Source organism: Hesperophylax consimilis, chromosome 2, assembly GCF_061612785.1.
Source record: "Hesperophylax consimilis isolate HC1 chromosome 2, BYU_Hcon_1.0, whole genome shotgun sequence".
In the NCBI taxonomy this organism is placed as follows: domain Eukaryota; kingdom Metazoa; phylum Arthropoda; class Insecta; order Trichoptera; family Limnephilidae; genus Hesperophylax; species Hesperophylax consimilis.
The window spans coordinates 27890286-27913579 of NC_142837.1; the positions used below are offsets into that span (position 1 = coordinate 27890286).

The 23294-nt window shown below is 36.5% G+C and overlaps 1 protein-coding gene across 1 annotated transcript; it reads left to right on the forward strand.

Moving 5' to 3' along the window:
• The first annotated feature begins 3946 nt into the window (after positions 1 to 3946).
• On the forward strand, positions 3947 to 11347 carry RpS15 (ribosomal protein S15). The gene is made up of 4 exons (XM_089642068.1): positions 3947 to 4020; positions 4233 to 4318; positions 6620 to 6842; positions 11149 to 11347. Exons 1-4 carry the CDS (start codon positions 4012 to 4014, stop codon positions 11272 to 11274), a joined length of 444 nt encoding a protein of 147 aa, XP_089498194.1. The 5' UTR covers positions 3947 to 4011; the 3' UTR covers positions 11275 to 11347.
• The last annotated feature ends 11947 nt before the right edge of the window (positions 11348 to 23294 follow it).

Below are 23294 nucleotides of genomic sequence, written 5' to 3' on the forward strand. Positions count from 1 at the left end.
GCTGCGATTTTAGAGTCGGGATACATTGTAGCATTCAGTTTTACGTTACAGTCAAGTGAACTGAAAGATTGATGATGTTTGACAACTTTATAAGCTGTCGTTAGTTCCGCCACCGCAATAAGCAATTCTTCTTGAGTATCTTCTTTAATTATAAATCCGGATATAGGCCTTGATGTAGATATAACAGCGAACCTTTTTTGTGATTGGTCGTAGAAATGTGGTGCTTTACGTTAGCCTTACCTCCAAGAGTAATTGATATAAAACTATTACACGTAACACAGAACGCTTCTTCATTCGCACGTCCTTTCTTTATAAAACTCCACTCTTTTGTATAGTCGTCCGAAAAATGGCACTTCCTCTTTCTTACTGCAAACATTTTCGTAAATAAATGAATAAACTCACACACTGCGCGGTTCAAAATCAAAACAATCGTTCTATACGGCTGGCATTCAAAATTCAAAGAGCGACTAACTAGCGGCGAAGCGGCGCTCTCGTCTATCTCTCTCCCCCCTACCTGCCACCACCGGCCGCCTGCGCCCGTCCAACGGCACTTCACGGCACGTACGGGCTATGGGACGCACGGAAAATTAAAATTTGCATTGCGTAATTTCAATCGGGACATTTAAGGCATCTAAGGGACGTCGGGACAGATAGCTCAATAAAAGTGACAGTCCCGATATATCGGGACGGATGGCAACCCTAATAATGAGCAAAATGGCCACTGGTTTATTTATGATGGCCACATTCGCCATGAACATGAATTGAACCATTGAACAACATATTATTAATACCAATCTTTGTTAAAAAAAAAATCATATCTGGATATTGACACATTTTGACTTGAAAACGTGAAACGTCTTTTTCCTTTATTTTTTTTCCACCTCACAAGAGCGCCACGAGCGCCCCTGTATTTACAGTGTAAGGGCAGGGGAGCTATAATGTCGCCACCCAGTTGGATAGCGTTGTGAGGCGGGTTAAGGTAGGGGCTGTATGAACGGATTATATGAAAAAGAAAAAACAGATGCCAGTAGCTCGATTCACATACGAGCCGTCTTACACAAAAGTCGAATCGAAGAAGCGGTTCGTTCTCATGAAGCCAACATCAACTGTGCACGAGTATTCCGCTCGTGTACGTCAAGTTTCACGCACGTTCACCGGTGCACTGGGAATCAATGCTGCTAGCTCCTTAGAACAGACTTCATTGAAATACTTGTAGAACAGACTCAGAATTCCCACAATGCGTCTGTGCATTAGAGATGGTAATCGGTCTGTTAACAATGGATTGTCAATCAGATGGACTTCCCTCCTTTGCAGAGAATCAAGTAGGTTTAACAAGTATTGTGGGGCTCCAGCCAAGAGGTGACTCCGAAATTCAATTGTTGGGCGTACTTGAGATTTATATAAGGGCAGCAGGTGGTCACTACTGAAGAATATGCTAGCCCTATACAAGACTTCCAGTTTATTGGAGGCGAAATTTACTCGGGCTTCTACAGAGCCACTTGAGCCGGTCTGATACGCTTACCAGGGGTGTCGCCAGCTTTCAAGCTAGGAAGCTAGCTTACAGGGAATGAAGAAGGAAGTAATGAGAATACACTTGAAATGTTCAAATACAAGCAGATTTGTACCCGGCGTTGCTCGGGTTATGAACAGGGCAGTCTTAAGTCGTGAAGGGGCCATTTCGAAAGGCGTAAACCCATAGGAAAACAATTTTTTTCTCTATAATTTAATTGAAGGGGTTCTTGTGAGACTGAGGGGGAAGATATACGAAAAATATCAAAACTTGCTTAGTTTTTAATAGCGTACCTATCCCATTCCCCGTCTCATCAAATTCCTAAAAAAATCGTAAGCCGTAATCATTGCATTAAAATAAAATAAAATAATTTATTAGCAATAATAACACTTCGTATACAAAGCATTTTGAAAAGTTTCTCTTTCATTCGTCTCCTTACCACGTCCCCGAAGGAACTTATTTCATAAAAACGGCAAAGGCAAAGGGTGTAAGCAAAACCTTCTACATCACAACGGGACACTGAATCAAATCAGCCTCCTTACTTGTATGAGAAATGAAAAAAAGTATTTTAATTTCTTTTTAAAAATTAACTCACACATTTAAAAATGTTTTGATAAATAAAAACAAAATAAAACGAATTTAGTTCATCTCATACAAATTAGGAGGCTGCTTTGAATGAGTGTTGCGTACTTGTGATCTAGTAGGTTTTGGTGTAAGACACTATCCCGTGGAGATAACTTGCCCGTCTATCTCTGGGACAGTGTTTTGGTTCGTTGTTCTGTCTTCCAAACTATTGTTCACACTAGGACAGTGAGTCCGTAGCTGGGACAAAACAGTATTGTACTTTCCTCGTGTGATCTCTGCATTACTCCAAGCATTTCAATTAAGTATTTACTGGGGATGGTCCTTCCATTAAATTGCACCAGTCATTAATCTTTGTTTTTTTCTTTATATGATGAACCTGAGTCCACTCTCCCTTGGTTATTTGAAGGCCCCACTAGGGAAGAGTCCACGCAGGTGGCCTCAGCTCTCTTCTCAACTCATCCTCGGTTTCTCCTTGAAGAACCCACGAGGGAAGAGTCCACAGAGGTGAGTCTCCGCTCACCTAGGCCCCTAGTTTGTTTGAATGGTCAATTTTTTTATCCTACGAGTATTTAGGCAAATGGAATATCCACTCCGGCATACTCCAGAGTGCTAAGGTAAGGTATACATTTCTGAGACGCGACCCTGTATCTCGGAGGCACCGTTCGTAATACTGTTCTCTATTATAATTCAGCCTGAGCATGGTAGCTCACATTTTGGCTTGGGACTAGAGGTAGGTCCTATGAGTACTTTTCGTTACTGGGTACAATGAGTAAAGGTACAGGAAAATACCTCGTAAAAATACCGGTGACAAAATACTCAGAAGTATTTAATCCCGACTTGAGGATTGATTCAGAATGAGTAATTCTAATCGCATAAATTCTGCCCACATATTCCCCACAAACATTCTACTTGAGCTTGATTCCCTCTTTCATTATTCGAAATCCTTGAGGGGGGGGGGGTTGTTAGAGAATTTCTGTAAAACATAACTCCCCACGAAATATTTGTTTTTCGAATTCCATGGGGGGGGGGGGGTGGCTACGGAATTCCATCATTTCGAAATACATTTTTCTCGTCGCAAATACCAATAAGATATACCCCTCAAAAATACCTGCTAAAGATACCCATCAAAATTACCCATCGAAAATTCCTATGAAAAATACCTACTAAAAATACCCATCAAAATACCTACTAAAAATACCCATCAAAAATACCTGGTAAAAGTACGTATTAAAAATATTTAGTCCCGGTATAAAATACTCATGAGTATTTTGGAACTAGGTATTTTGGAGATCTGTCACAAGTTCAAAGTATCGCACGGAAATACCCGGTACTTTTACTGGGTAAGATAAATACGCCTCACCTCTACTTGGGACTTGGGGTGGCAAGTCGTGTTTCCACTTCTTGAGTGATCCGTTAGCCCCACTCCCTATGCTCCTAAAATTGATAAACGTTTTAAAATGATACGCCGGAATTTTATATGCATTATTAACTTTTTAATAATACGCCAACGAACACCACAGTACCATCGTTTAAGATCATGGACAGAATCTGATATAAACAATGATGGTTGAAACCGGTTGGCGTGTCATTAACTTAATAAAGTGATACCGTGTAGCAAAGATCAAAGCGTAAAAAATGAAAGAATTTCCAGTCACATCTTAAATATTTGTTTTTTAAATACATCATTTTATATCTTTTTCATAATATTAATTACAATCCTATTATAATAAAAAAATTTAATACAGTTTTTGGTAACGTTTGTCATCTTAAATTACTTTTCTTTTTATTATTTACAACAACCCACTTAACTGGCCATTTATGATTTTTTCGATACACATTAAAACGCATCGCCGGAAATGGTAGTTTGACAGCGGCTCTTTTTCTCTTTCTCTTGAATTGTCGTTTGGTTAGAAAACATGGCCGATGTGAGTATTCTTGTATTTTGTTCAAAAATCGCCATGTATCTGTGTAATCTTATGTAAATTCTACATCAAACATTTCGTATTGTTATTTTACGTCGACCTGTGAAACCGATGATATTCTATTTACGAACTTAATTTGTTATTGACATTTGAATACTGTTGTAAAATGAACGTCACAAATTTCGTATCATTCCTTATTTTCGTTTTTCTTATAGATCGAAGATCAGCAAAAGAAAAGGCGCGCTTTCAGGAAGTTTACCTTCCGAGGCGTCGACCTGGACCAGCTTCTGGATATGCCACAGTGAGTGCCATGACTTAACCTAACTTTTAAATACAACCATTTTCCTTCCTTATCAAATACCATTATCATTCTTTAGTGGATAGATGGCTTACTTTCGTGAGTTGCACTGTTATGAAAACCTATTTTTGGCTTAGCTGCATTTCTCAAGAGGTAAAATAATGTTTTGTTTCCTGTCTAAATAGTTCCTAAGGCCTAACTCATCAATTCACTGCTTCTTGTCAGCTTAAATTAAATTAACTTAGTTCATCTTGAATGGTTGCCTAATTTCAAACCTTAACATGAGTATGATCATACTATATAAATATGTTTTAATTTATGAAGTGAAAAGTGATAAATTGTGACATAAAATGAAATTGAAGTGGAATACAAACAAGTTTTCAAATGCCATTCTGTAGTGTTTCCTCATAGAGAGGTTTGTGGTTTCGTTAGTTTATCTGCATTAATCTTTTATTCGGCAGTGAGTGGTTAAAGTGTAAATATAGTTTAAGTAGTATTTAACTTTTATTTTTGTACCTCCAAATTCAGTGTACCATGGCCTGTGTTTATCTTTTCCTGGTGTTATTCTTGAACTGTTGAAAAATGGACAACTTATGCCTTCAGTGTTAAAGTGCAGCCGTGTAAATTCTTTTTGTAACTCATTTTGCGGGTTATAATTTAGAAAGTACTTCAATATTTGAAATATGCCACATTTCTTGCATCCTTACATTGTAGTGATACAATAATAAATAGCTATTGGTTATAGCTATGCATTATTATTGTTATCTACTTTATACTGGTATGAAGTGTTTTTAAAATAAAATGTGCCTATTATCCGGGTCCCACTTTTCTGCATATTTATCATTATCATAAACAATGATTCTTTTTAAGAAATACAAACTATTTTAACAAAATAGGTTCTTAGTTTGGGTTTAATTAACATGTTGAAAGCCGTAGCAGATAATCCTCAGAATGATCTCCATTGCTGGATGAAAATACGCAGAGCTGTGCAAAAATTGCCCTTTTGAGTTTTGCTCAAATATCGGAATAAAAACTACACATGTTTTGACAAAAGCTAATAAGCTCGACAATTTGCTATTTTTTAATTACTACATTATTTACCTCTTACTAGTCGAACAATGGCTACCCATGTTTATGTCGCATCACTCTAGGCCTTAGCGATGGCTGTCTAAATTTAGGTAAAGCCTCACTAATATATTGAAAAAAAATAACACTCGATTTTAACTTGATTACTTAATGGAAAACAACTCTTCAGGGGAAACAGAAGAAACAGCTATTTATGGGGGAGATGGTAGAAGATACATTAAGTGATTTTGAAGCATAATGGTTTAAATCGCATAGCGCGGATGATATTGGAGCGGTCTCAAAGAGAAAATGTCTCTGAAGCATGATCGGTGTTCCACTCGTTAAGTAGGACCAGCATAAAATGTAGAACTACACTTACCAAAGTGTGTTAACAAATAAGGGAAATACGGAAGTTTTAAGAATTTCTATTATCTTTAACCTGTGGTGTGCCAGGAAATTCCAAGCTCAATTTAATTCCAAAATCAAACGTCAAGTGTCCACTTAAATTTTTTTTGTGTCGCATTAAATAAGTATATGATAACAATTCTTCCAGATTTCGGTAGTTTATACAACTGTTACTAATAATATTATTTTGTACAAGAAACCTGTAAATAAATAATGCTAAAAATTTAATTATTCATTATGACGTAAATATTTTGACATTTCTTACGAAGTTAATTTTCATCACTTTTCTTGGGTGAAATATTATAAAAATTACATCAAAATAATGTAGATAAAACTATCTTTCTGATGATACCTCAAATCTATTATTTCCACAATCAATTTATATCAAAAATAATGAAAGAAGACGCTTTGACACTAAAAACGCGGCAAATATTTCGTTGGCATTCCACAGAAAAATTCTTTGTAAAAAATCTGAAAAGCTAGAAGTCATTCCGGTATTTGCTGCGTAAAGAACGAGAATAGCCCAAGCGATTGTGACCTTGTTCTTCATACTAATTCCTTATACATAAGGGTCAAAATCGCACATAATTTTTTTTTTTTTTTAAATTCGTAGATAATGTGCAGCACTCACATATGCGGTCCCAACATATGACGAGTTAATAAGTATTATTATGGTAGACGCCTGCTAGTAAAATCCTCTATTAGATTATGTATAATGTTGCATTTTACTGTACATTTGTTGTCACTACTGTCATGCTGCTGAGAGCTTCGTAGTAATAACTCTTTGCTAAGCTATCAACAGATAGATTTCTAATGGTATTCCTCCTGTTTCAGTGAGCAGCTTATGGAGCTGATGCACTCGCGTGCTCGCAGGCGGTTCTCCCGCGGACTGAAGCGCAAGCCGATGGCGTTGGTGAAGAAGCTGCGCGAGGCCAAGAAAGAGGCCCCACCAAATGAGAAGCCTGAGATCGTGAAGACTCACCTCAGGAACATGCTCATTGTCCCCGAGATGGTCGGATCCATCGTTGGTGTGTACAACGGCAAGACCTTCAATCAGGTAACTATCTAATATGTTGTATCATAACTGGAACACTAAACCAGATGTATAGAGCTCTATGGAGGATCCCTGCTACAATCTGGAGGCTGAATCGGCTACGTCATCGAAGCATGCCAACCAGTAAAGAGTTTAGTGCTAGCGTGTGGCGACTCGCTCACTCGGACATCGTGGTAGCCCAACTGTTTGTTCCACCGCATTATCCCGGTGAAATATGGCCCTTAAATGGTGACCTCTGAGGCCATTCATTGCACAGGAGATTAATCGACTAATGATCATTTATTTATTTTGACGGCATTGGGTTTTTACACAAATTTTACAATTTTTATAAAAATCTCATAACATAGTAATAACAAGCTGATACAGTTAACCCCCTCAGACCTCTGGCATATTGACCATTATATTTCTTAAAGACACCGTTAGAAGGTTGGAAAATTTGTGTGAGTTTCCGTTTTGCAATAAAATCCAAATAAATGGAATATTTCTGAATGTATCCAAAAACCAAACACTGTTTTTTAAAAGGTGATGAAGTACGTTTTTGAAGTTTATTATCAAAAAATAAATATAATTTTTAAATAAAAAAAATTAATGATAACGAAAAAAGTAATACATATTTTAGTAGACAAGTATAATACAAACATCATTGTCACCCCACTTTTTTTATCTTTTCACTTTAAAAAAAATTAATAAAAAATTTCATAAATTATTCTTAACTTTTTGATTTCTAAACCTTTGGTTTCATAAAGTTGTACATTGTAATTCTTTTGTGGTTAACTTCTTGATTTGAATGTAAAGAGTGGTGTTTTGTTGGCTGTTTGTTCCCAAAAGTGAACAAATTGGCTTGAGGGGTTAAGGATTGCATGTATATATGCTTTTTATATATATGTCGACAGAGCAAGATTCGTTCCCCACACGATCTCCGAGAGCAAGAATTGTACATAAAATTGGTGCGAGAAGCAACTACATTGAATGGAGCAGGAAGGCTAATGTTATATGTATTTATTGGGTACATGATAATTAATCACCCACCAGGGCAAGGCGGTCTAAATGTCCATTAATGATTTTAAATATGTAACAATAAACATCCACAAATATTTCTTCGCTGTGACAATTCGGGTAGTTGTAAATTGCATTAAATCTTTATAATTTATATTATCAATATGTAAATTATAATTTATGTGCCTTAAAAATTAATGCTATACTCTTTCAATTTTACATATGATTGAAAGAGTATAAGTATTAAAAATTAATGCTATAATCTTTCAATTTTATGTGAATGTATATTGTATAAAGGTTACCAGATTAGGAAGAGGAATTATATTCAAGAATGCTTCTGACTAGCGTTGTACCGCATTTTGGTTGTATTAATATATATATTAGGTCTTTGGACGATCTTAATACAAAACCGAGACATTAAAGTGCTTTATTTGTAACTAGCTATACCTCACCGTGCTTTGCTGTGGCACAGTCTGTGCACATAGAGAAATAATTGCTTTTATGTCCAACAGATGGCGCTATTTAAAAATAAAAAAAACATGTTTTTACCTGTCACAGTTGACATCTATATAATATAGGTATATAAAAACATGCATATTGAAATGTTAAATTGTAAAGCAATCATTTAAGAAGTTTTAAGAGATTTAAGATTTGGAATAAAAAACATTTAGGTTTTTGTTTATACAGGGTGTCCGGAAACTCGTAGTACAAGCGGGAAACTGGTGAATCTACATCACATTTGGAGTCGATTTTGTAGTATATTTTTTTTTATTTGAGCTTTCGTTATCGAGTAAATCGAGTTTGAAGTTGATTTTTTTTTTTTTTTTTTTTTTAATCAAATTCTTATAAATTATTACTGAAGATCAAAGTACCCAACTAAATAAAACTATTTGATGGTAAAACAAATGAAGAAACTCGGATTTGAAGCATTATTTTGAAATCACCCTTCATTTAACCCGGTGTAATCATAAAATATTTCTGCTCTGCAGGGTTAAAACATCTGTTATTCAACCCTAAACACCAGAAAAAACTTTAACCCTAAAATAGCCGAAAAATATTTTTTTTTGGTTTTTTTTGAAGTGAAACTTCTTTAGGCGCGTAATGAATTTTCGGGGACGGAGTAAAACCGAGTCACGATCGAAACGAAAATGCGGGTACCCCCACCACCGATTAAAGTTCATTTGATCTAGTCAAAGTTTTGAAGTAACATATAAATGCTTCTTAGCTCATCCCGACAACTGGCGTTGGTGGTGTAATGGTCAGCATAGTTGCCTTCCAAGCAGTTGATCCGAGTTCGATTCTCGGCCATCGCACATTATTTTTTTGTTTTTAACGCCTTTTTCATTCAATATCTTATTTTTTAGTAGGTCAGAACATTTTTTAAAAGAAAATAATATTGCAAAATAATAAAAACACTTATCTCACTGTGATAAAACATTACTCCGCTAGAGCGCGCTTTGCGTTATTGTGTTGGATTAAAATTATTATCTAATCCGTATATTATGATAATTGTATTACATTTATTTAATTAATTTATTTATTTTGATAATATGTAATAATTTTCAAAGTTTTGAAGTAACATATAAATGCTTCTTAGCTCATCCCGACAACTGGCGTTGGTGGTGTAATGGTCAGCATAGTTGCCTTCCAAGCAGTTGATCCGAGTTCGATTCTCGGCCATCGCACATTATTTTTTTGTTTTTAACGCCTTTTTCATTCAATATCTTATTTTTTAGTAGGTCAGAACATTTTTTAAAAGAAAATAATATTGCAAAATAATAAAAACACTTATCTCACTGTGATAAAACATTACTCCGCTAGAGCGCGCTTTGCGTTATTGTGTTGGATTAAAATTATTATCTAATCCGTATATTATGATAATTGTATTACATTTATTTAATTAATTTATTTATTTTGATAATATGTAATAATTTACAGAAAAAAAATTAAAACTATCTCCCTCTGATAAAATATCCGTTCGCTAGAGCGCACTACGCGATCTTGTGTGGGATTCTATTTCTGTACATTGTACATTATTTTTAAAAATATATTATATTGAAGTGAAACTTCTTTAGGCGCGTAATTCGGGGACGGAGTAAAACCGAGTCAGGATCGACACGAAAATGCGGGTACCCCCACCACCGCTCACCGTTCACTGTCCCTCTCTCACCATATGCGCTTGTTGAGGTGGGGGAGCCGCTCACGAACGTTCTCTCTCTTCTCTTCTTTCCTCTCTCTCAGACACCAGCGAACTGCGCCACGCCAAGCATCAGCTGCTTGGTTAGTATACTGCGTCGTGAGTGTAATACGAGTGAAATACGTAATTGATTGTGGTTCATACGGTTTAACAAAAGAAGTTTCACTTCTGTCTTGCGTAGGCTTGACACACCCACTTTTTATTTTTTTTTGAAAATGCTCAGATCAAAAAACTATGTTTTTTGGGTTCCCCATGTGGTGTAGATTCTCCAGTTTCCCGCTTGTACTACGAGTTTCCGGACACCGTGTATAGATTATTATATCAATGAGAAAGAAGATTTTAACCTTTCCTAATCTGTGGTGTGTATTTACTACACATTGCTTTGAATAACTTTAATAACTATAAATAAAATAAATTCTGGGTTCAGATTTTAGGTATTCCTCCGTTATACATTTATGCACTGAATTAAAAAATAATATTTTACATAGTTTTCAAATTCAATTAAAAATCAGAGTTTTTTTGTTAAAAATCGGGAACAAATACACCAATACAATCAACCGTGTGATACTAATACGTGAAGAGTGTGTGAGGAAATGACACGCTATTGATGTCCCGCTTTAATTCGCTATGTGGGAACATGAGACATCCACACTTCTGCAGTTGTAGTTTTTGATTTAGACCATCGATACCTACGACCGCACAGCTGTGTTTGTGCCAGCCGTCAGCCGCTAGCCAGTTGGCCGCGAACCGTAGTTAGATGTGGATCCCTCGCACGTTTCTTTAGCTTCTGCCGATGGTTTTTTTCATGTTTTCAGCAATTAAATTACAATTATTATCACTTTTGATATAAAATATAATAAACGTAATCGATTAGCTATGAATATTAATATTTTTCCGATATTAAATCGCTTATTTTGAGATGTGTATTGACTACACAGCACCGGAATGCGAGTATTTTTTTAGCACAGTTAGGGAAAAGTTAAAGAAAGACCCCATCTCAAGTTATGGATAACTTTACAATAGTCAGGTTCCTCGTATTTCCTGCAAACAAATCGGTAAAATAAATATCTGAAGTGTGTACATTGTGTGTAATGAGGTTTATTTGTTTATTTCCAGGTTGAAATCAAGCCTGAGATGATCGGTCACTACCTGGGGGAGTTCTCTGTGACCTACAAACTCGTAAAGCACGGTCGGCCCGGTATTGGTGCCACCCACAGCTCTAGGTTCATTCCCCTTAAGTAAACTATCATATTATTTTATATGTGCTAAAATGGTCCACCTAAACGGAAAACAATAAATCTTTATCTGGCCAACATTTCGTTTGTTTTAATTGTTTGCACCCAATAAGAACTAACTAAGTTTCCTTCGCAGCGGCTCATTCACATTCTTACATCGCCTCTTACATACTCTTCTAATGAAAAATATATTCAGGTAATACAGAACAACGGATGTTGATTCTAAATATTATGTAACTTTTATTATTTATTACACATTTGTGCAATAAGTGAACAAATCGATTTTGAAAGGTGATTTAAAAACAAACAAATCAAAGTGTCATTGCCCAGCATTTGAAGAGATTGACAGTTCTGAAGTTTCTCATTCGATTACTTCTTCATACTTCAAGGTGTATTATTTATTATGGAGATATAAATAAAAAATGGATCTGTTTATTCAAGAAACTATCTAGGTTACAAACCAATTTCATTAGAAACTTTGTAATCATTTGAAAAAGGTTACTGTCAAAAATGTGGGAAAAGTTAGTTTCAAGATGATATTTTTGTTGTTTGTTTTTGGGGTGTTATGCCGTGTTGCGCTAACTCCTTCTTTAGCCGACGTTTCGGACAGCGTTGCAGTGTCCATCATCAGGGCAGATCCGGTAGATCCGAAGATGTGTGCAACACGGCATAACACCCCAAAAACAAACAACAAAAATGCTTTTGGCCGTGAGAATCTAAAAACTTTCAAGATGATATTGTTAATACTGAATTTGAAATATGATGTAGACAAATATGACGTTTAATAAATAGATCTTAATGGTCGAGTGGTTTAAGACACCTGTCCTAGTAAGAAAATGGATCCTAGTTGTGACCGTTGTCTTTCTATTTCATGTTCTCCATAAAACGGCTATTCAAAAATATATTGCAGAGAAAATGACAAATTTGAGGTACTTGGAGCATAAAAAGTCATGGGGCAGTGTGGTAATGACCTTCCAAAATATGCATTAGTATTAATATATATTTTTTTTTAACAAACCACCTGATAAAATAATTTAGTTTCAATATTCGTACTGTAATAGCGGGTTCCAGTGCCATCTAGCGTCCAAATGAGAAGCTGCTCTATGTACTTACCATTGGTTCACTTTAAATTTTGTCCACAAACTATCTCCTTTCTTTCTCTTTGCTATAAAGACAAAGGCGGTGTACACTGTCATGTCTAACGTATGCTTACGAAAGTTTTTTTGTGTGATAAACGATAGCCATCTTGAACTTGAATATTAGTTCGCAAAATTATGTTTATCATTGTTGACGTAATTTGCATGAAATAATTTAAAATGTCAAATTCTGTGGATATCGTATCGAAAGAAATCGCAAACAATTCATTGGATTATTACAAACATATTCAAATAAAGTGACAATTAGTTACAAGAGAGAAAAATAAAGTCATTAAAAACAAAAGTTATAATTTTTATCAGTGGATTTGCGGGCGCAATAAAATGAATGTATAGGTACTATTACTTTAATTAAACAATGGAGTTAGTGATTAAAAAACTTATAGGAAAAACTCTTAAAAAAAAAAACCTTAATTAATTATATGTGTATATCTTAAATTAAACAATATTGTGCTACCAGCTTCAGAATAAGTAGGTACTGGAAAATTAATTAATTACATTGACAAAAAGGCCCCTTTCTCTTTCCTCATGAGTATTATGGTTGTTGGAAAATATTTGATAATTACTTACATTGGCGTTTTTATAATATTCACTACACATTAGCAATACGTATTAACATTTCATTTTATTTCGATTGACCTTCCACTTCTGGACCCCTAGAGCCGCCTCTGCATCAGGGTACTTTAAGGGTAGCGACACGGTTATAACACAGATGATGTGTTATAAGTGTGGGAGTGGCGACGATGATACGCTGTGGCCCGGCGATACTTGAAAATGAACACCCTCTCCCACCTATGGCAGGGGTCAGATCTATTTGCAGAGTGCCGTGATTATGCTGTCAGGTGACAGATCCCATACAAACATGATATTCTGCAGCAATTGATCTGACCCCCTCTCCCGAGGAAGATTATAGCATATAGTGACCATTCAACATATAATCTGCATAGTCCACGTCATAAGCTACATAAGTGTTGATGCATTATTATTATAATGCATATAGCGTAATGTGTCTTAGGCTTAACTATTTTGTGACATGCATCGAAAGATAGTTGCTTAAGTGACATTGCAAATGTCGTTGGTTAAGCAGAATTGTTGAGCCGCTCTGTTGATTGGCAGAAATCCTAGCTTTCGGAGCATAAAAAAAGAATACATGATCTCCCACATGTGTACTTGTTAGGCACATATAAACCAACCTCTTTCAAAATCGGTGGACTAGGGACGGGTTGTTTCAGAGATTTTGAACAATTCTTCAAATTTCAACATTCATTTACGGGTTCTGTGAAAGTCCCATTCCAGTTCTGTTATTATATCATTATAGGCTAGTTGCTTGACACAACTGAAATAGTAACAGAACTTGAAAAAATCTTTCACAGAACTTGAAAATTAACTTAAAAATTTGAAGAGTTGTTCAAATTCTCCGAAACAACCCATCCCAAGTATGTATAGTACAAGAGATTAACTTTAAAAAAATGTTTACCTAAAAATATTTTTTGGTGGACTAAGGTGTAGAAATCAAGCATTCCTAAATATCAATATCAAGGATGGATACATGTATGGATAGTATGTATATTCACACATATACAGGTCTCACATATCAACCTCTTTTGTACTCTTTCTATTTCTAGGACATGGTAAAACCGTGTGGAATGTGTCCTGTATCTTGTAGATGTCATCAATATCATTCTGCTGAAGAACAGAATCGATGTGACTTTTAATAGCTTTGAAAAGTTTAATATCATCAGCGAAGAGGAGGTATTTTACATAGGTATAGGTATAACCTGGTGGGCTTGGTTTGCTGTCTTCTTCGGAACGGTGTTAGTTTTGAAATTCGCTACACCACCGTAAAACAATTCATCAAACAAAACAAAACTTTCAGGACGTCCAAGAATGTTCTTTTAGGTGAAATAGAAACTACAGTTAAGTGAAAATCTAAGTACATACCACTGATGCTATAGAAAATTTAACAAGAGTAGCCATAAGGGATATAGACGCTGGGAAAAAATGTCTGGCTTTATTCATAGAATTCAAGAAAGCTCTTGACACAATAGACGACCACGACCAAGAAGGCGGTTCCTTCAGATCAGATAGACCTGCGACGGTACGTGCCCCATCAGCATTGAAGCCTCACCGCTGGGAAAAACAGGACAGGATTTTTCAGATAAACCGTTTTCAGAGAGTCCGGAAGTCCTCTATTTTTCCGTATTGTACCACAAATTCTTATTTTTTTCTTCAAAAGAATCTCACTGTTTTGAACACTGTTATAATAGTTATCCATATACACATAGTGCCATAAATCTGCATACGGAGATAACACTACCTTCATCATCACTCATCAAACAATTCATCGTCACTCTCGTATGTATCTTGATTCATTTTCGGGGAAAGTAAAATTATAATCTTTAGGAAAGTTAAATTATGTATAACATTCAAAAATAATATTTATCAAAAACAATATCACTCAAGAAACAAGAGGCAGTTAAAAAAAACTTGAGATTTTTCACCAACACAAAATAGTTCTTAGGTATTTAATACGAAAATTTAATATCCAAAAATGTGTAATAAAAGCAAAATGAACTCAGAAACACGAATACAAGACGTCTGTACGAAAGCGGTATAAAGCAGTTGCTGGCGAGACGAACGAAAATGCAAAAACATAATCGTTTGTTAAAATTATCAGGTAATAAAATAATTGCAATGTTCTGACTGTTTATTTTTACCCTTGTTATTTTTTGTTGTGTTTCAAACTCTTTTTATTGACAGGTAGATAGATCGGGTACCGCCGACAATAGAAAACACATGACCCCGCACCCATTTAGAACCCCTTGTTTACAAGTTTCCCGCTCCTTACCGCTTCGCGCAACAAAACGAGTAAACTCATCTCCCGCGTCTTACTGTAAATAGGCGTATGACGATTTTTCTCGTTTCCCGCAAAGAATGTGTTAAAATACATTATTATGTCTGACAAAACTTAAAACTATGCCAAGTAAGAGAGAGAGAGAGTGCTAATCATTTGGAGATAATTTTATATTAACATACGCAAATTATGACAGGATTGAGGTGAATGTGATCCTCGGCTTCCTTCTGTGTGTGTCAAAGGTCCGTCCCCGAATCATCCATAGCTCGCTGCGTCATTTCCGTGAAGTTGCAATTCCAATCACGGTAGTACGGAATAGCGAAGCTCGTTCCTCAAACAGAAGCGTTAAAAAAAGATTAGTGTTAAGATTCATTAGCGTATAGTATTTTGTTTCAAATCCTCCTGGAGTCCCTTCCTTTCTCTTTCCTTCTGATTTTAAGAATGATCCATCTTCTTGAGATTGCTTCAGTGGGGATCGTATGTTGATAGAATAATAACACACGTTACACCATTGCCGCCATTTTGTTTGTGTTCAACATTTAGCGCGAAAAAAGAAAATGTTTCAAAGCCAAAGCCCGAGCGATTTGGAAGATACAACAATGGAGCCTTCACGTGTGGTCTTGGAAAGATTGCTCGAGTCAAAACTTGAGGGAATGACTTCAGGGCTAGGGATGGGAGTTCCGGCTTCAGCCGTCAAGATGGACCGAGACCTTCGTCGGCGCGGAGCAGCGGCTCAATGGTTAAATCGGAGATAATCCCGTTTTTTGATCCTTAGGACAAGGCGGTCACGGCAGTGGTGTGGCTGCAGAAGTTCGAGGTCCTGCGAAGGGTGCACGGATGGGATGAGTACACAAAGGCGTGCTACATGCAGACGCGGCTGCGTGGATCGGCCCGAAAGTGTTACGACCACCTTGATAATTACGAGATGTCGTGGCCGGAGAAGAAATCATCACTGGAGCGAGCCTTCCCGCGGCATACGGAGTACGCTGACATGATGGAGGAGTTGATGCAGCGGAAGAAGCAAGGCTGGGAGACTATGACCCACTATTATCACGAGAATCGGATGATAATAAAGAGTTGCCGATTGGATGACAGGGATGCCATCTCGCTGGTCTTCCGTCAGAACTCCAGGCGCACGTCAGAAGCTTTAGGTGCTCTACCCCAAGGAACTGAATGTGGGATTCCTGGCGTCCCAAGAAAATTACCAGTCCCACGAAGGCGGTTCCTCCAGATCAGATAGACCTGCGACGGTACGTGCCCCATCAGCATTGAAGCCTCACCGCTGGGAAAAACAGGACCAGCAGGATGGTGCCAAAGCCGACAAGACGTTTTATAGGTGCGGGAAGTGGGGCCATTATGCAGCCAACTGCTTGAAGAAGGCGGAGGATTGCCGGCACTGTGGCAAGAGTGGACACTACCAGGTGTTACAAGCGGCCCAAGCCTCTTATTTCAGTTGTGTGACTTCGAAGGAGGAATAATTCACAGCTATGAGTTGATGAGACCTTAGCTGTAGTTGAATCGGTTAAAAGGTTCCACATCTATTTGTTTGGCATACATTTCACTGTTGTGACAGATTGCTGTCACTGCTGTCCGGGTAACACTGGTTAAGAAGGATATGATTCCTAGGATAGCTAGATGGTGGCTCACCATACAGGAGTACGATATGAGTATAGTATAACGTCCCGGTGACCATATGAAACATGTAGATGCTCTGAGTCACAATCCTTCACCCCTCTAGGTGAATGTTTCAATAGTAGAAACAGATCATTGGCTGCTTTTCCTTGCAACTTCAGGATCTAAAGATTACATCTATCGTGGAGCAGCTTAAGAGTGGCTTTCCATAATAAGGACTTGACAAATGATTTCTGCATCAGAAATGATAGTTCCAAATAATGCTAAATGGATGTTAGTAAGGAAATATGATGACATTGGTCATCCAGGTTTCGAACAGTGTGAGAATCTGATATATAGTGAAGTTTAGTTCCCCAAGATGACTCGTTTCATCAGGAAGTATGTGGCGGCCTGCATAAATTGTGCATATGTTAAGGTCAATATGGGAAATGGGAAGGTAAGCTTAACGCTATACCAAAGCCCGACAAATTGATGCACACTCTGCACATAGATCACCTCGGACCATTTTATAAAATAATAATAATAATAATGTTTATTTCAGCTGGACAGAGCGGTGTGTGCAATGCTCTGCCTGCCATAAAAGTTTACATTTAAGTTAATACATAAAAATAAAATGAATAAAGAAATAAATAAAAATAATCAATACATTGATGAGCACATTAGGACTTTATGGTGGCTTGAGTGAAATTCTCCATCTCTGGTGTAGAGGCGCTCCCTGCCACTGGGCAACGGCCTGGACAAGAGTGTTGTCCGATCTCTGGTAGCGCTGACTCGTCCCGGCTATTCTGTGGCGCATCAAAGCAGCGAACCCATGCACCCTTCCTTCGGTGAACATCTGTGAGGCGCTGCATCGCCAGGGGAGGCCAAATAGGGCTCTGTATCTTGATCGTATTAATATATACAAAATGAAATATGCAAAAAACGTATATACAGGAATCGACTTACTGATTCTCATCTTATAACGTATTGAGGGTAGCATGCAACAATTATAAACCCGATTTGTCTAAAACTGTTGAAAATTTATCTCAATGTCTAAAATTACATTAATTTTGAAATAATCAATTGGATACACATTACTTTTTTCACTATGACGAACAGATATGTACTATTATTATTCTATTTTACTTTATAATTTTTAAATTCTCAAAAGTGTTTTGTAAAAGAGGGAGGGTTTCATGATTTTTTTCATCATACCAGTTGTATCATACGTATCCAGATATCCAAGAATTTTCAAGAAAATTCATATTTACGTAAAAACTGCAAGAACACTCAAACCCCGAAACCGCTTGATACCGTGTCGCCGACACAATTTAAAATCTTTACATCAAATGATATGCTATATGTGTTTAATCAAGATAATTACATAGCGATATAGCAGCAGAACCTGAAACACATCTGAAAATAACCATCCACCACCTCACTCGGAGCCACCAATCCACGAAATGACCTCCGCTAAGGAACCGACTCAGTATTTACGTTGATCCCCCTCCACTACTCACCAGAGGGAATTCCATGATGGCCGCCGTCTTCAACCAATCACAGCCCAGCATATTCCATTGAGATTTTAATCAAACAATGATTACAAATTCAAATGTGACTATTTGTGATAACATCAGACTCAATTTACGGGAAAATCATTGAAAATATAACCACGGAATAAATATCAACATCAAGAAATGATTATAAGCTAACATAATAACATGAAAAATTATACCTAAATATATTTGTTACTCTTTGGGAAATGTTCATACCAAAGATATTTAACTTCAAACCCAATATAAAAATATGTATAATTTATTATAAAATAAATAAACGAGACTGGGGGAGATGGTTTTGGTAGATTGAACTGACATGGTTAAAGGTATCATATCAACATATTACTTTCCTCTCAGCAAACTAATTACGGAGAGGAAAAATACCTAACCAATTTACTCCTCACTAAAGAGGAAAATCTCCTCCGAGAGGGCCCGATTTGAATTTGTTCTATAAATAGAGAACCGAATTCCATACAAAGTCAGTTCAACAACTACCTCTGAGAGGGAATCCTCTCTACTGAAGAACCATTATCAAGTCTCAGGAAATATTTTCAAGTGTTTTACTCGGTACTTAATTCAGTTTTTGCCAGTAATAAATTCTTTTCGTCAGCTCAGATTTGGAAATAAATTCCTTTCTGAACTTGGCTTCAAACTTCTCTACAAGCTTTCACCACACTCGCCGAGACTGAAACGTTGACAAGTGTACCCAGCCTCCTACGTATATACAGTAATTGTACGGACGGTTAATTGTCTCGTACACCAGTAGTGGATACACGTATGGCCCGCGTTACTTTACAAATATGTGTACGTGGCCTGAAGAAAAAAAAGGTTGAGTATCATTGGTCTAATGAGTCACATGGCTGTACAATATTCTAATGCAAATCTTCATAGTGAATGAGAAAACCATGCATGTTATAATAGGAGTGTTGTGACTTGCAAGGTGCCTGACTACTATCAAAGTTCACAACTAGTGAAACGAGAATATAGTGACCTTGCCCATGAGAACTGCGAGTACTTTATTATTATTATTATGTAATGAGCAGGCAGCATTCGGCTGATGCGCTCATATCTGATTTCACAACAAGTTTGACAGTAATTTAGTTGTTTTAAGTTTGAACTAAAGGCAAGACCAAACCGCCGCGATCATTATGCGTCCGCGATGGCGTGCACGGTGAGCGTCCTGTGTGCGTGCAGAACCGTTCACACCAAACTAGCGATCAGCTGGCGTCCGTGGAACTCGTACGTTCGTGTCGGTTGTGTGGTAGGTATAGCTCGGAGCGGGAACCATTTAAATAATCATAATCATGTTTGGAGACGAATCTGAAGAAGAATTATTACTTCTAGCGGCTATTGCAGATGATGAAGATAGTAATGCACGGTATGATTGTGTCAGTATATTATATTTATTTATACTTAATAATTTCTAAAAGAAGCGTGTTTTTAATGTTTTTTGTAGTTTTGTTCACTGATATAATATTGATATTTACTCAAGTATAAACAAATATCGCTAGGTGAAAACAGAAAATGTTAATTCGTGAAAATATTAATTCATAAAAACGTATGTCCTATAAAAATAAATGTATTTTTTCTAAAACTTACCACTTAATCCCAATAATTCTCCTATTTCTTTCCAAACATGATACTTCTTTCTATTATTTTTATATTCTGGATGTGAAGTGTCATAAAGTAAACGATGCTTGCTAAATTCGTTGATCATTCTCTCTGTATTTGTATCCGACATCATGAGAAATACCACAAACTCAGAGATAATTACGTTGCGTGCAGCGTGCAGATCCTGCAAGCAGCAACTGATCGCGGACGCGAGCGATCGCCGCGTCCAGACGCTGCACAGGACGCCGCGGCCAATCAGAGAACGCTTCGATGTGAACACGTTGCTACAAGTTCATACACAACATCTGATCGCCACCGTGCACGGGATCGCGGACGCGCTTTGATCGCGGCGGTTTGTTCGGGCCTTAAGTCCTTTCTTCTCTCCAAATGTGAATCCAATAGAGCTTACATATACTAATCGTGTTGACGCTATCAGGAATTGAACCTTTTTGCATATTTAAATACCTGTGCCTTATTTCGTTGTTGTTTTATTTCAGGCGATTTACAAGAACAAGATGGGAAGGTGTTGCAGTGTGATTAGGTACTGCTCACAACATGGAAGTGTATCCACATTTGCCCTTCCGAAAACTGATGTTCTATGGAAAAACGGCTTTGTAAGATTCTTTCTTCTCTGGAATCAAAAATCTCTATGTTTGTATTAAACATTTTGATAAATCAACAATCATGGTCTTTAACCCACCCTGAGAGCGGTTTATTCATGTCACCCTACCTGAAGAGGGTTATGCAAAATCTACACGGTCCATCTTATACACGATATCTCGAAAATTAATTGTAAAATTTCATTCATATTATTTTAAATCCTTAACTTGAACATGTTTTTTCTTTTATTCAAAGCAAACGTACACTAGTACAAATCGCGTTGTCCGCTAGTGTATCGTTCAGCTTTCGATACCATTCTTCTCGTCTTTTCTTTATGTTTTTGTGTCATTTTATTTATTTCAGTTTAACACACCCAGATAGCTACGCGGTATAGCCCATACCACAGATGCGAAGGAGCGAGACAGTTATACTGTTATGCGTACTTTCCGCCAATTACTCGCTGCATTTGTTTCTCGTAGTTCAGATTAATTAATTATTTTAATTTTTAAAAAGAAAGACAAACATTCCTGGGTTACGAATAACTTAACAATATTTGAAAATCTCCTACTACCACCACAGTAAGCTGAAAATGTTGCTTGTGTTGTGATGGACGACTTAGCCAGCCGAGAAATTGAACACACTACGCATGAGTGGGACCCAAGCGCGATGTCAACTCAGCCACCGACCGGTCAAATATCAAAATCTTTTGATATTGACTTTTTTAAATACTGGCATGCAGAGCTCTGGGCCAAAAAGGCCCCTTTCTCTTTCATCATGAGTTTAAATTGGTTGTAGGTAAAGGGCGTTGGCAGTTATTACCTTTTTGAAGAGCACACGTGTTTTGTTTCTGAGATTCTTAAACATTTCATTTAAAATATAAGTAACGTGGAGGTTAGTTCTTTTTTAAAAAAAGCATGTTTTATTTCCAATTTTTAACATTAATATTATGTAGAACTCCCTTTAAAAGTTTTTATTTACAAATTATTGTTATACTCTTATTTAATAAAAAATAATATTCTGTATGCATGTTTTACGCCTTAAACTTGTTTTATGTTCACACTCCTTGCTTCATGTATATTCATACATATGTCTTCTGTTATTCTGACTCTTGACCGGACTCAAGTATATGATTAACTTGATTGTGCCATGTCTTCCATGCGCGCTCCTACTTCTACCATTCGCATCCGCAGCGCGTATCTTAACCGTTTGTATGTAATGAGCAAAATTCATAGATATATTTACTAGTCACTGTGTATATTGTATGTTACTGTTGGTACCAGTGATACATAACCTAACAAAAGCCTCTCCAGCTTGAGCAATAGCAGTGACAACTCGAATTTTACATCAGTGGCGTGCTTAACATTACACATGCTTAAATGTTTAATATTCTATAAAACGATACTATTTTCTCATAAATGTAACTGAATTTGTTTATTAAAAAATATTTTTAATTCAACATATAGGAGGCATAATTTTTAATTCGTGTAATTTGTAAAGTTTAATCGAAATTTAAAATATGTACTATACTTAGTTTGTTTGTTCATTTTGAAACATTTGAAACCTAGATAAGTAAAAATATTGCATGTGCGCACTACCGCTGTGTTCAAATGTTTGATGACAACAATACTAATCGTCGCTCTAGTTCGTTTTTATAAAACAGACCAACAAATCGGGAGAAATAGCGCTTCAAAGTTTTTTTTGACGAAAAACGCTACAATGAAATTAGCTCATTGTAAGCTAACTAAAATGATTTAAAGTGATAGAAATTATTATTTTTAAGTACAATTCGTTCCAAATGTTTTAAATTACGCAGAAAACACGTTTTTAAATTGATTGTAGGATTCAGTGTTGGATAAACACACTTGGAATGTTGTTTAATTTTGGTGGAATTAAGACAAACTGCGTCTTGAAAACACATTAAAAATAATTCAATTTTTTTTTTTTCATTTGTATCGTATAAATAAATGATTTCTGAGAACAACTGCATACTTAACTCAATTTCGCCAAAAATGGTCTTTTGGACAAAAATGAACTAGAGCGATGTAATGTCAAGAGGCGGCCGCCGCGGGCATAACGAATAAGACGTTATCTCTCTCTCTTTCGAATGTTCCACTCATTGTTTAGGATACCGTTGATCCAATCCAAGCGTTGAGCTACGAAATATGGTTTTAAAATGTAAGATTATATTTTAAAAACGATCGATCGAGTAAAATATGTACAAAAAACTGCGTGATTTAAGCAACGAATGCCATAAAACGATGCATAAAGAAATGATCGATATAACCTTTTTTGTATGACGTAAATTCAGGACTGAAAGAAATAAACCATAAATGCGAAAAAATGATCCTTCGAGGAATGATTGATCGAGATTTCACTGTACTTCTACTTAAGGCGATGCCATACGTAGTAATGCAAAATCATGTGATTTCGGTTTGAAAATTTGGTTGCCTAGAAATGTTTCAGATGCTTTAATTAAATACTGCGAGTAGAATACATCTTGGCCTTTGAAATAATCGAGTATTTTTTAGATAAGTTTTTATAAGCCCAGAAAAAAATAATGTAAAGGCCTATGAAAACTGCTTTAAAGTTCAAAATCTCCTACTTACGAACCCATTTTCGGTTATGATTTTATTGTATAATG

Excerpts from the sequence above, each read along its gene's own strand:
- RpS15 (XM_089642068.1), top strand. Across the intron at positions 4,319-6,619 it reads CAGCTTCTGGATATGCCACA|TGAGCAGCTTATGGAGCTGA; the intron begins GTGAGTGCCATG and ends CTCCTGTTTCAG. Across the intron at positions 6,843-11,148 it reads ACGGCAAGACCTTCAATCAG|GTTGAAATCAAGCCTGAGAT; the intron begins GTAACTATCTAA and ends GTTTATTTCCAG.